The sequence below is a fragment of the Indicator indicator genome, chromosome 8 (genome assembly GCF_027791375.1).
Source record: "Indicator indicator isolate 239-I01 chromosome 8, UM_Iind_1.1, whole genome shotgun sequence".
In the NCBI taxonomy this organism is placed as follows: domain Eukaryota; kingdom Metazoa; phylum Chordata; class Aves; order Piciformes; family Indicatoridae; genus Indicator; species Indicator indicator.
This window is the reverse complement of record NC_072017.1, coordinates 31,402,564-31,416,596: the sequence shown is the minus strand read 5'-3', so window position 1 is coordinate 31,416,596 and position 14,033 is coordinate 31,402,564. Positions and strand designations below refer to the sequence as shown.

The following is a 14,033-nucleotide window of genomic DNA, read 5'->3' as shown; positions in this document are numbered from 1 at the left end:
ACGCCGCCCCCGGCATCAACCCACCCAAAAGAGCCTGGCCCCCTCCACTTGACCCCCACCCCTCAGCTATTGAGAGACATTGATCAGATCCCTCTCAACCTTCTCTTCTCCACACTAAACAGCCCCAGGGCTCTCAGGCTCTCTTCCCAGGGGAGATGCTCAAGTCCCTAAGCATCCTCCTGGCTCTCCCTTGGACTCTCTCCAGCAGGTCTCTGTCTCTCTTGACCTGGGGAGCCCCAAACTGGACACAGGATTGCAGCTGTGGTCTCAGCAGGGCAGAGCAGAGGGGGAGCAGAACCTCCCCAGCCCTGCTGGCCACACTTTTCTTGCTGCACCCCAGGATGCCATTGGCTCTCTTGGCCACAAGAGTGCAGGGTCCTGCAGCTGGGGAGGAATAACAACAGGCACCAGGACAGGTTAGAGGCTGCCCTGCTGGAAAGAAGCTCCACAGAGAAAGACCTTGGAGTGCTGGTGGGCAGCAAGTTCTGCATGGGACAGCAATGTGCCCTTGTGGCCAAGAGAGCCAATGGGAGCCTGGGGGGCAGCAGGAAAAGTGTCCACCAGGGTTAGGGAGGTTCTGCTCCCCCTCTGCTCTGAGAGAAGAGAAGGCTGAGAGGGGATCTGATCAATGTCTATCAATAGCTGAGGGCTGGGGGTCAAGTGGAGGGGGCCAGGCTCTTTTGGGTGGTGCACAGCAATAAGCCAAGGAACAACGGAGACAAACTTGACCAGAGAAGGTTTCAGCTCAACATGAGGAGAAACTTCTTTGCAGTGAGGGTGACAGAGCCCTGGAGCAGGCTGCCCAGGGGGGTTGTGGAGTCTCCTTCTCTGGAGACTTTCCAAGCCCCCGGATGCATTCCTGTGCAGACTCCCCTGGGTGATGCTGCTCTGGCAGGGGAGTTGGACTGGATGATCTCTGGAGGTCCCTTCCAACCTCTGATCTACTGTGATTCTAGGATTGGAAAAATGTAATTTAGCCTTGTGAAGCCAAATGAGTTCCACAAGTACCTGCAGACAGGCACAGAGAAAAGCCACTGGGGCTGATGACACTGCCAGCAGCAGCAAGGATGGTGCTGGCTCAGACCAAAGCCATTAGGAGAAAGCTAACTGACAGAACCATGTTCCTTGACAGAGCTTTTATTGCAAGTACAGACCAAGAATTTGGCAAACCACCTGAGTCCTACCAGGCATAACCAGATACTGTGCATACAGCTGTGATGCTTAAGTGAAGCACAAAGTTTTGTGGGATGCCTACCTTAATTAAAACTGTCAAAAAAACCCTATGAGGAATATTATGTTTGCAGGGCAGCTCAAAGGCAGATGATGGTCCATTGATACAGGGGGTGCTGGAATGCACAAGGACCATATACCCCTTGTATGAGAAAGCTGAAATACAAACAATCCAAGCTAGCAAATTAGCTGAGACACTGTTAATTACCACACTCTGGGAGAAAGCTATAGCCACCAAATGCTTCTTCCCCTCCTCCAAAACACATGCATCCATTCCAGCTTCTCCACTGACAGAAGCATTTCTCCTTTCACTCTTACTGATGTGCCACACCATTTCCAGCTGGAATTCAGACTGATTTCTGATTCAGATTTTTTTCCCCTGCAGCTAAAGACATTGAAAAAAACCTTCTAATAGAAGGGAAAAAAGGAGATTTACTTATTTCAGCTACATTGCTTACCTGCCAGTACGTCTGATGGCCAGGAACATAGATACATAGCAGTGGGATATTATTATCAGGGGAATAAAAAACACACAGCAACATAAAATCATGGTGTAACTTCTGTTGGCAGGGGAGTAGGTTACATAGTCCCATGTACAAGATATCATCAAACCCTCAGGCACATAGGAACCTGCAAAATACATGGAATACATTATTCACACATGCACCCACAGGGTGCCCAGTTGCTGATCCAACAACTAAGCACTTCAAATAAATGCCACACTATGCACAACCAGAGAACTGTCAGGGTTGGAAGGAACCTCAAGGATCAGCCAGTTCCAACCCCCCTGCCATGCCCAGGGACACCTCACACTACAGCAGGTTGCTCACAGCCACATCCAGCCTGGCTGCAAAAACCTCCAGGGATGAGGCTTCCACCACCTCCCTGGGCAACCTCTTCCAGTCTCTCACCACCCTCATGGGGAAGAATTTCTTCCTAACATCCAATCTGAATCTCCCCATTTCTAGTTTTGTTCCATCCCCCCCAGTCCTTTCACTCCCTGACACCCTAAAAAGTCCCTCCCCAGCTTTCTTGGAGCCCCCTTCAGATCCTGCAAGGCCACAAGAAGGTCTTCTCAGAGCCTTCTCCTCTCCAGACTGAACAACCCCAACTCTCTCAGTCTGTCTCCAGAGCAGAGCAGCTCCAGCCCTCTGCTCATCCTCATGGCCCTTCTCTGGACACCTTCCAGCACCTCCAGATCCTTCTTGGAACAGAGGCTCCAGAACTGGACCCAGAGCTCCAGGTGTGGTCTCAGCAGAGTGGAGCAGAGGGGGAGAATCCCCTCCCTGGCCTGCTGGCCACACTTCTCTTGCTGCAGCCCAGGCTCTGCTTGGCTCTCTGGGCTAAACTAGGCTATACAATACAACAACAAACCATCAGTTGGTGGCCAGGCACCCACCCAAGAATTTATCAAAGCAATAGGGAGGCTAAACCAGACCACACAGAGAAGACTAGAAAAGAGAGAGAGAGAGAGAGAGGAGGTGACATACTCCAGCCCAAGAGGGGAGCCACACTCCATCCCAGTGAGTAGAGCCACACGAGGGCGATGACCTGCAGGGTGCGTTTCTTGGAAGTCCACTGTATGGATCTCAGGGGGTTGGTGATCACCAGGTAGCGGTCCAGGGAAATGGCCAAGAGAGTCATCATCGAGGTGATGCCGAAGAGAGCCCCGCAGAAGGCGTACAAGTTACAGCCTGCAGCAGAAAGCCTCCGTGTCAGGGACTGCCTTCAAACAGATGCATGGCTTCTCTCAGAGCATGACACAATTAACTTCCCGTTTTTTGGTTGTAGAATCACAGAATTGTCAAGGTTGGAAGGGACCTCAAGGATCAGCCAGTTCCAACCCCCCTGCCATGGGCAGGGACACCTCACACTACAGCAGGTTGCTCACAGCCACATCCAGCCTGGCTGCAAAAACCTCCAGGGATGAGGCTTCCACCACCTCCCTGGGCAACTTCTTCCAAGTGTTTCACCACCCTTAGGGGGAAGAATTTTTTCCTAACGTCCAATCTGAATCTCCCCACTTCTAGTTTTGCTCCATTCCCCCCAGTCCTATCACTCCCTGACACCCTCAAATGTCCCTGCCCAGCTTTCTTTGAGCCATCTTCAGATCCTGGAAGGCCACAAGAAGGTCTCCTGGGAGCCTTCTCTTCTCCAGACTGAACAACCCCAACTCTCTCAGTCTGTCTCCAGAGCAGAGCAGCTCCAGCCCTCTGCTCATCCTCATGGCCCTTCTCTGGACACCTTCCAGCACCTCCAGATCCTTCTTGTAACAGAGGCTCCAGATCTGGACACAGTACACCAGGTGTGGTCTCACCAGAGTGGTGTAGAGAGGGAGAATCTCCTCCCTTGTCGTGCTGGCCACAGTTCTGTTTTTCTCCTGTCTCAAGACTTCAAGCTCATTAAAAGATTTTTTTGTTTGTTTTTAACCTCATAATTTCACAGATATTAATAAAATACAAAGATGCATTTACCAAGTCCTGCTCTCCACTGTGGACTCTGACTGTGTACTTTCTGTGAGTGGAAAACTGCCTCAAAGACAAATCCAATCCAATTAAATGTACATTTTCCTGGCCTGATTCCCAATCTATTGATCTCACCAGGCTGCTGCAGACCTCTGTCTGCTAATGACAGATGTGTATTTTAAAAAATGACTTTGGTTTATGTGGCTTAAAAGCACAGAAGCAGTTTAAATTTAATGGCCAGCTGTGAAAGAGCTCCAGCTCCTACACAGACTCATAGCATGGTCCAGGTCAGAAGGGACCTCCAAAGCTCATCCAGTCCAACCTCCCCACAGTCAGCAGGGACATCCCCAACTAGATCAGGTTGCCCAGGGCCTCATCCAGCCTCACCTTCAATATCTCCAGGGAAGGAGCCTCAACCACCTCCCTGGGAAACCTCTTTCAGTGCTCCACCACCCTCATGGTGCAGAACTTGTTCCTCACATCCAATCTCAATCTGCTCTGCTCTACTTTGAAGCCATTGTCCCTCATCCTGTCCCTGCAGCCCTTTGCAAACAGTCTCTCTGCAGCCTTCCTGGAGCCCCCTTCAGGTCCTGGCAGGCTGCTCTTAGGTCTCCTTGGAACCTCCTCTTCTCCAGGCTGAACACCCCCAGCTCCCTCTTCAACTAACACAAGAAAATGTATTTATGACTTAAAATTTGTCTCTTTATATTGTTTCTTTAAATCTATTAATTTCAGGTGAGACTTCTAGAAGCATGATCATGGATGTCATATGCACATTTCTAAATAAAAGTATGAGCTCCCTCTTCAACTAGCACAAGAAAATGTATTTATGGCTTTACAAACCCAGAGCATCTGCCCTTCCAAGCTAAAGGGTAAGGTGACAACACCTGAGGTTGGGGTTGACTCCTTTCTTTCCCAAATGAAGAAGATGAATCCCACCTGCGACACAAAGCCTGTGCTCCCAACGCTGCCTGGCGACGTCGAGAGCTCAGGCTGTCAACTCAAGGACCTTATGCTGCTGTTTCCATAGCACAGACCAAGAGTGTGATGGCTCAGATGGGCTGCAGAGAGTGTCAAGCTGCTGAGGTACAAAGGGGTGTTGGAAAGTACCTATGTCTCCAAGTATCCACTTTCTGTGCAAGCTGTTGACAAAGCAGGTGGGCGCCTGAGAAGCCGACATCAGGAAGTCGCTCACAGCTAAGTTCATTATAAAGTAGTTTTGGGGTGTCCTCAGCTTCTTGTTGCTTGAAAATATGAGAAACATGGGATTTTAAGTAGAGAAAGTGAACAGGCAACTTTATGGCTTGGCTTGCTAGGATAAATAAATGCTATCCAGCTTGGAATTGGTGGCTACTTTGTCCTGGAGCTACTCAGGACCAGGAGACGGAAAGATATTTTACTCCTTTTGGGGGGACTGAAAATAAAAATGCTGCACACTGATCGGAAGTTTAAATGGAGGAACATCTCCTTTATGAGGAGAGACTGAGGGAGCTGGGGCTCTTTAACTTAGAGAAGAGGAGCCTGAGAGGTGACCTCATTGCTGTTGATAAAAATGTGCAGGGTGAGTGCCCAGAGGCTGGAGCCAGGCTCTGCTGGGTGATGCCCAATGCCAGCACAAGGGGCAGTGGTGGAAGCTGAGGCATAGGAAGTTCCATGGAAACAGGGGGAAGAATTATGTCCCTGTGAGGGTGACAGAAGACTGGAAGAGGCTGCCCAGAGAGGTTGTAGAGTCTCCCTCTCTGGAGATACTCAAAACCCTCCTGGCTGTGTTCCTGTGTGATCTGCTCTAGGTGCTCCTGCTCTGGCTGGGGGTTGGACTGGATGAGCTTTTGAGGTCCCTTCCAACCCCTAACATTCTGTGATTCTATTTACAAGCATACATACAGCAGGCATTCAGGTAGAATGAGTACATTCACAAATCAGGCTGAGCCTACCAGGCAAAATCCTTCCAGAATCCTCAACCCCTAGCAGCCTCAGCAGGGCTGAGAGCAGACCAGCACTGCCCCTCCACTAGACTTCACCAGGCTTTGGGATGCAGCTCGAGTTCCCCTGCCAGCCAAAGGCCTTCTCCCCCACACAAACCATGAGATAAGAGCCACTTGAGCTCTCCTCCAGGGGGAGAGAGAAGAGGAGAAGAATGAGATACCAGTTGTGTGTCCCCTTAAATAGAGGAATCATCAGGAAATGGAATAGAATAACCTGTTACAACATCCTGGGATGACTTGCCTGTCCCCCTGTGAATTTCTACCTTTATAGAGGACATTTTTTCTTGTGGTCATCTTAAAGATACCTGAGCCTCAAATCCACCACAACTTACAGTCCAATCGATTGCTAAATCATCAGTCAATTGCTGCAGCTACAGATGTAGTCTTTTCAAAATCATGACTTGCAACAGCAAGGGGGATAAGCTGCATTGTTTGCTCTTCAAAATGAGAATAATTCCAGCTATCCTGAAAAAAAAAATATGGATTTGTTTAGAAGAAGAGCAGGTTGCTATAAACTCAGTAACACTGAGTGTGTCCTGCACAAACTCATAACCTAAAGCAGGCCACTGAGCCAAGGGACCTGCTTTGGGGGAGTGTTTAAAAGTTGTCAACTCAAAGAGTCACTACAAAAGCATTTTGTCTGTTTCCAGCTGGAGCAAAAAAAGCAGTACCTGTTTAACAGGGCAGATCTGCTGTGGCCAACACCACGTCCAAGCAAAGCTACAGGGAGAGTAATACTGTCAACAGTTGGTACCAGTGATGAATCCTGGATCACAGAAACATTCAGGTTGGAAAAGACCCTCAGCATCACCAACTCCAGCCATTAACCCTACTCTGCAAGGGTCACCCCTAAACCATAGCCCCAAGCACCACATCCAAACCAACTTTAAGGGTGCTAGGGCTTGGAAGGGACCTCCAGAGATCTTCAAGTCCAACCCCCCTGCCAGAGCAGGACCAGAGAATCCAGCACAGGTCACACAGGATCACATCCAGACAGGGCTGGAAAGTCTCCAGAGAAGGAGACTCCACAACCTCTCTGGGCAGCCTGTTCCAGTGCTCTGGGACCCTCACAGTGAAGAAGTTCCTCCTCATGTTCAGGTGGAACCTCCTGTGCTGGAGTTTATATCCACTGCCCCTTGTCCTATCACAGGGTGCAACTGAGCAGAGCCTGTCCCTGTCCCTTCCTTCCTGCCCCCCAGCCCTCAGATATTGATATCCATTTATTTAATCCCCTCTCAGTCTTCTCCTCTCCACACTAAGCAGCCCCAGGGCTCTCAGCCTCTCTCCACAAGGCAGTGCTCCAGTCCCTTCAGCATCCTCCTAGCCCTCATTAACTCTTCACAATGCCAGTAACTGAGTGACTCTTTGTAAAGTGCTATGGCACAAGCAGAGAATGCACAGAGAGCTGAAAGAAAAACAAACAAACAAACTACAAACCGACCCCAGCTTTTTTTTCATTTATATCTCATAGGGGAGAACAAAATCTCTCAGGTGCATATAAACAGGCATCATTAAACATCACAAGAAGGAGTGTGAAAACAGCAGCCAGTCTGCAAATGAAGTTTATCCAAGGAAACCAAACCACTTCCAGGTTTTTGCCTCCCCCCACACATCTCATCACCTTATGCAGTCTCACTTGTTAGGGATATCTGGATGTACAACCTGCTCAAAAACTTTAAGCTGCTATTCAGGATTACCCTTGGTCCTGGCTGAGGTAACGAAATGAGGAACCTCTCACTGTCATGTGGTGTCATTTGGTTGACTAATCCCTGGTTACTCTGATCAAATATCATGTCCCATGAGGGAAGTCAAACTAAATTGTGAGTTCAGTTGACCCAAATCTACCTTAAAACTGGCACCTTTCAGGAACACACTAGGAAGGTGAGGTGTCCCTGCCCATGGCAGGGGCGTTGGAACTAGCTGATCCTTGTGGTCCCTTCCAACCCTAACTGATTCTGTGATTCTATTCTATGATTCTACCACTGAACTAGTAGTCCTTGAATGGGAAGCACTGTATTGGTTACATGGTAAAGTAAAAACCTTTCACAGAATCACAGAATGTTAGGGGCTGGAAGGGACCTCGAGAGATCATCCAGTCCAACCCCCCTGCCAGAGCAGGAGCACCTAGAGCAGATCACACAGGAACACATCAAAGAATGTTAGGGGCTGGAGGGGACCCTAAGAGATCAGTCAGTCCAACCCCCCTGCCAGAGCAGGAGCACCTAGAGCAGATCACACAGGGACACATCCAGGCAGGTTTTGAATATCTCCACAGACAGAGACTCCACAACCCTCCTGGGCAGCCTGTTCCAGTTTTCTGTCACCATCACAGGGAAAAACTTCTCCCTCCTGTTTCCATGGAAATTCCTATGCCTCAGCTTCCATCATTGCTCCTTGTGCTGTCATTGGGCATCACCCAGCAGAGCCTGGCTCCAGCCTCTGGGCACTCCCCCTGCACATCTTTGTAAGTTATCAGTGATGTGCATGGATTTGTAGGGGAGGGGACTGCCTTTCCCTCTCATTTGCTTGAAGATTTAATTCAAGAGGGAAGCACAGTCCAGGACATGTGCACACATGTGCACATGTGAACCTCAAGGCCAGTCTGAATAACCCTCCAAGGCAGTTTTGTACCTGTAAAATGCGTAGAGAACCAGGAGATTCCCAATGATGCCAATGGAGCCAATGATGAGCACACACGTTCCCACAGTGTAGAGGACATGGTCAGGGATCTCTGCCTTGGTCACACTGTGTGGCTGGGGGCCCATGTTCAAATCCTGAATGGAAAATAGACAGAACAACAAAACTTAGCCCATTCAGGACATTTCTTCCAGATGACACACGCTGAGCCCTTTGAAGCAAGGCAGAGCATTGGTGTGGTGGTTTTAGGCTATGCCTTTAAAGTTTTTCCACACATCTTGAACAGAAAGTAGTAAAAAGTAAATAAACCACTATTGGGTGTAAAAAGGAAAATGATAATTGTTCTAAACAATCCCTATTGGAGAGATATAGAATCATAGAATCAGGGTTGGAAGGGACCACAAGGATCATCCAGTTCCAACCCCCCTGCCATGGGCAGGGACACCTCACACTACATCAGGCTGCCAGAGCCTCATCCAGCCTGGCTGCAAACACCTCCAGGGATGGGGCCTCAACCACCTCCCTGGACAACCCATCACAGAATCTCATCTACCATAAGATTTGGTTCCCAAAACTATTTTTCTGTTCTCACTTCCTCAGGCTGGGAGATATTAACTTTGTGCTTCTGCTGGCTTCTGCTTGACCTTAGCTGCATTGTTTTGACTGCTACTAACTTCTCTGCCTCTGTCCCTTGTGTACAGGGGGTAGGGGAGGAGGCAAGGGGGGAGAAGCTGTGGCAGCTCCCCTGGTCTTTGCCCAGGGGGGGTCCTTGTGCTGTTTATTAATTGTAAATAGCCATAAATATTGTATATTTGTACATATTCCTTGCATTCCATTGTGTTGCTTGTAAATACAGCTTCCATTTGCTTCCAGCTGAGCTGGTCTGGCAGACCTTGGGGTCTTGTTGGGGAGGTGGGGGGGTGAAATTTCAACCCACCACAATTGGCTTCCCCAGTTTGTGCAAGGCAAGTGCACATCTCTGAGCTCTTTTAACGTTTCCTGTTATCAAGTTTCTCTCAAGCAGCCTTCATTGCCTCAGCAGCACATATTTTTATATTAAAAAAGCACAGGGAAAATATACTGGGGGAAAAAAAAGCAATTTGAGATGAGGATGATATGAAAAAGACAAAAATGTGCTAGCATCATAAATCTTGCTCTGTGTAATTGACACTGTGGGGGCCAGAGCTAGGTGACCACATGAACTTGAGGTCAACAAGGAAGAACCTGCCTTACTTTGGTTTTATTAGGATCAGGAACATCAAATCCTATATTTACTATATTGCCTTCTTTTGCCTAGGCTCCCCACCCACTAACTCAACAGTGCTCCAAAATTCATCACAAAAGAGGCAGAAGACCAGAGGTGAAACAGCAGCAGGAGTATCACCTCTGTAAGTACAAATACAGTAAACAGCTTTGACACCTCTTTTTGCTGCCCTTTTTCTCCAGCATGTGAATAAAACTCAACCTACCAAACAGAAAGAGTTGGTGGAGTTTCTTTAATTCAGATTTATCACTGGCTAAATTCAGCAGCAGGACAGAATCACAGAGAACATCCACTTGGAAGAGATCTTCAAGCTCACCCAGTCCAACCTTCCACCCAGCACTGCAGGGTCAGCACTAAACCATGTCCCTAAGCACCAGCTCCACACACTGCTGAAACACCTCCAGGGATGGGGACTCCAGCACTGCCCTGGGCAGACCATTCCAATGGCTGAGATCCCTCTCTGGGAACAAATATTTCCTAGCATCCAGCCTCAGCCTCCCCTGGGGCAGCTTGAAAACATTTCCTTTAGTCCTGTTCCTTGCCACCAAAGAGAAGATGCTGCATCTTCCTCACTCCAATCTCTCTTCAGATAGTTGTAAAGAGCAAGGAGGTCTCCCTCAGCCTCCTCTTCTCCAGCCTGAACACCCCCAGCTCCCTCAGCCCCTTCTCACAGCCCAGGTGCTCCAGGCACCTTCAGCAGGTGTTGCTTGGAAGTCTCATCACTGTGTCTAGATGAGGAGATTCCTGCTGTGACCTCCCTCTCTGCACATGCAGTTCTCCAGAGCCTTTTCCAGTAGTTTGTTTGTTCAGATGTGTCTGTGACAGCCACCCCCATCAGGCAGGTTTAGTTCCACACTTGCAAGCAAGTCTTGTGGACATAACTAGGGCCTTGTCACACTTCTCAGGACCTGCCCACTTCTTTTACTGAACACCCCCAGCTCCCTCAGCCTCTCCTCACAGGGCTGTGCTCCAGACCCCTCCCCAGCCTTGTTGCCCTTCTCTGGACATGTTCAAGTCTCTCAATGTCCTTCTTAAATTGAGGAGCCCAGAACTGGACACAGCACTCAAGGTGAGGCCTGACCAGTGCTGAGCACAGGGCAGAATTACTTCCCTGCCCCTGCTGGCCACACTATGCCTGATGCAGGTCAGGATGCCATTGGCCTTCTTGGCCACCTGGGCACACTGCTGGCTCAGGGAGCATCTGCCAGTACTGGCTGCACCACAGGGGGTGTCAATGCTATTCACAGTGATTAGGCAGCAAGAAAAGAGCCACCCTGTGTAGCATCTACTCTTGAAGAAGACATGAGAGGTAATATAAGACCAAGCAGTGCACAGGGAGGTGGCAACTCAGCTGTGGCTGCTCAGCGGCACCTGGCATGGACAGCAGTGTGTTGCCAGAGCAGGGCTATCTGGGCACACAAATGAACCATGATAAGCTCCTTTCCTCTTCCCTCAAACCTAATCTTCTTAGCAGGGTCTGTGCATGAAATTGTAACTCTGCCTCCACAGAATCACAGAATTAACCAGGTTGGAAAAGACCTTTGAGGAGCTATGACTCTCTTCCTAACTGAGAGAGAGGTACATGCACTCAGGGTGTTTCAGCACAAACTCTTGAGGAATGGTCAGAGGATCCATCTGTTCAGAATCACAGAATTAACCAGGTTGGAAAAGACCTCAGAGATCATCAAGTCCAGCCTATCACCAACACCTCTAATCAACTAAACCATGGCACTAAGTGCCTCGTCCAGGCTGTTTATAAACACCACCAGGGGTGGTGACTCTACCACCTCCCTGGGCAGCACATCCCAATGGCCAATTAATCTTTCTAGGAAGAACTTCTTTCTAAGATCAAGCCCAAACTTGCCCTGGTGCAGCTTGAGACTGTGTCCTCGCCTGTCACTGGTTGCCTGGGAGGAGAGCCCAACCCCCTCCTGGCTACAGCCTCCCTTCAGGTAGTTGTAGACAGCAATGAGGTCTCCCCTGAGCCTCCTCTTCTCCAGGCTAAACACCCCCAGCTCCCTCAGCCTCTCCTCACAGGGCTGTGCTCCAGACCCCTCCCCAGCTTCCCTGCCCTTCTCTGGACACCTTCCAGCATCTCAACATCTCTCCTGAATGGAGGGGCCCAGAACTGGACACAGCACTCAAGGTGTGGCCTAACCAGAGCTGAGAAAGAAATCAGTTTACACTAGTGGAAAGGTCCTGCCTTCTAGACTTCAGAAAGCACAGACTTGGATCCCATCTCATGCTATCAATCTCTAATGGCTACCATATGCTCTGCAGTTATACCTCAGGCTACTGAATCACAGAAACATAGAATCACAGAATCATAGAATCACAGAAAATTTAACAGATGGGTAAAAATCATTCTACAAAAGCTTTTGATTTTTTTGACTTAAATTTTAGTGATGAATTGATATCCAAATAATTAGAGCTGTCTCCTTCTGCTTTCCAGCTGGTCAGGATTAACAGAATGGAATGCAGAAGACAGAAATATGGTGGTTAAAAATTGAGGGAAAGGACAGGTCCTCTTTAATGGGCAGGGGTAGGAAATGGATCAAATTCATAAGTGGTGGCATGATTGGCATTAGGTGGATATCGAGTATCCAAAGCTTTATTTGTGCTTTGATTTTGGTCATGCATGACAGGGAAAGCTCAGATCATGGCAGTGATTTACACTGAAATGAGCTTAAGTAAGGGCTTGCTTACATGAGAGATTAATTGTGCACTAATGAGGGAGGGAATGAGCAGCACAGCAGCCTCCCTGTGCTGACCTGCTCCACTGCTCCATGGATTCATGATCCAGAACTTTGATTTCACCCCACCAAAAAAAAAAAAAAAAAAAAAAAAAAAAAAAAAAGAAAGCACATGGGGTTATGCTGGAAAATGTTAAAGCAAGATAGTAAGCAATACTTAGATGTGATGAGACAGAAGAAATCCTCAGGGGCCAGCTACCAGGTAGTACTTGACAAGGTCTTTTAAGCAGGCTGCCCAGGGAGGTGGTTGAGGCTCCTTCCCTGGAGATATTCAAGGTGAGGCTGGATGAGGCCCTGGGCAACCTGATCTGGTTGGGAATGTCCCTGCTGACTGCAGGGAGCTCAGACTGGATGAGCTTTGGAGGTCCCTTCCAACCCAGACCATTCTATGAAGAATCATCAACGATTCTATTTTCACTGACAGTCAAATGCAAGAAGTGATTGCAGTATGAATTTCACTCTCTGTTTGAAATGACAAAAATCTGTGGCTTAATGACTGTCTTGTACATAAGAGCTCTTGAATCAGACAACACCAGGCTGTTGCTCTGTGGTGCCTGCAGCAGAGCTAGTTACAGTCAGGTATTTTTCAAGATGTGTTTAAAATGAGAGTCCTGGGGCTGTTCAGTCTGGAGAGGAGAAGACTGAGAGTGGATTTGATCAATGTCTATAAATATTGAAGGCTGGGGGTCAAGAGGCAGGGGACAGGCTCTGCTCAGTTGCACCCTGTGATAGGACAAGGGGCAATGGATATAAACTCCAGCACAGGAGGTTCCACCTCACCATGAGGAGGAACTTCCTCACTGTGAGGGTCCCAGAGCACTGGAACAGGCTGCCCAGAGAGGTTGTGGAGTCTCCTTCTCTGGAGACTTTCCAGCCCTGTCTGGATGTGTTCCTGTGTGACCTGTGCTGGCTTCTCTGGTCCTGCTCTGGCAGGGGGGGTGGACTCGATCATCTCCAGAGGTCCCTTCCAACCCCTAACGTCCTGTGAGCCTGTGAATACTTGTGGAAATTTTTGTTAATACCTTTGGGTATTAAGGCCCCCTACACACACCAAACCAACCAACAGCTTTGCATGCTCTGGTTAACAGCACTGCATTGCAAGTACAGATTTAAGTCAGTCCTCTGAAACTCAAATCAAACTGCAACCATCCAGATGTGGAAAACGTTTTGTTTTGGTTTGGTTTTTTTCCAGTCACTCTCCAGGCAACACCTACCTCCTCAATCAGTTCACATGCCAAGGCCAGGAGCAGTCCAACACAAATTTATAGTGTGAATTTAATCAAGAAGACAATTGGCTTAGCAAGCAGAACTGTGAATTTGCTGCAGTGCATCCCAAAGAGACAAACAAGAAAAAGAGCTGCTGCTGGGAACAACAGGACAAACAGCAAAGGCAGCTGGGTCCCAAAGCCAGGCAGCTGCTCCAGACCAAAGCAGGTATTTCTCTGGTCTGAGGTAAGAAATTTGCAGATAAAACCTTGAGGATATTTTCCTATAGCCAAACATCTATCTAGATAATTCCATTCCAGTAAAGGCTTCTGGGCTGTGGCTGAAAAGAACAGCCAATTGTGGAAACAAACAAAAAAAATCATTTAGGTGTTTGACTTTAAGACTTGTTTGGGGTAGGATGATCTTACAATCTCATGTTGAGCACAGCTCCTGGTTGGACAAGATGCTTTCATTCAGGCCCTCAATATCAGTG

The 14,033-nt window shown here is 48.5% G+C and overlaps 1 protein-coding gene across 1 annotated transcript; it reads right to left on the bottom strand.

Moving 5' to 3' along the window:
- Nucleotides 1-1,684: 1,684 nt before the first annotated feature.
- On the bottom strand, nt 1,685-8,448 carry LOC128968641 (melanopsin-like). Its single transcript, XM_054383202.1, has 4 exons — nt 8,312-8,448; nt 4,806-4,939; nt 2,721-2,924; nt 1,685-1,860 (listed from the first exon to the last, which is right to left on the bottom strand). Exons 1-4 carry the CDS (start codon nt 8,443-8,445, stop codon nt 1,685-1,687), a joined length of 648 nt encoding a protein of 215 aa, XP_054239177.1. The 5' UTR covers nt 8,446-8,448.
- Nucleotides 8,449-14,033: the final 5,585 nt, after the last annotated feature.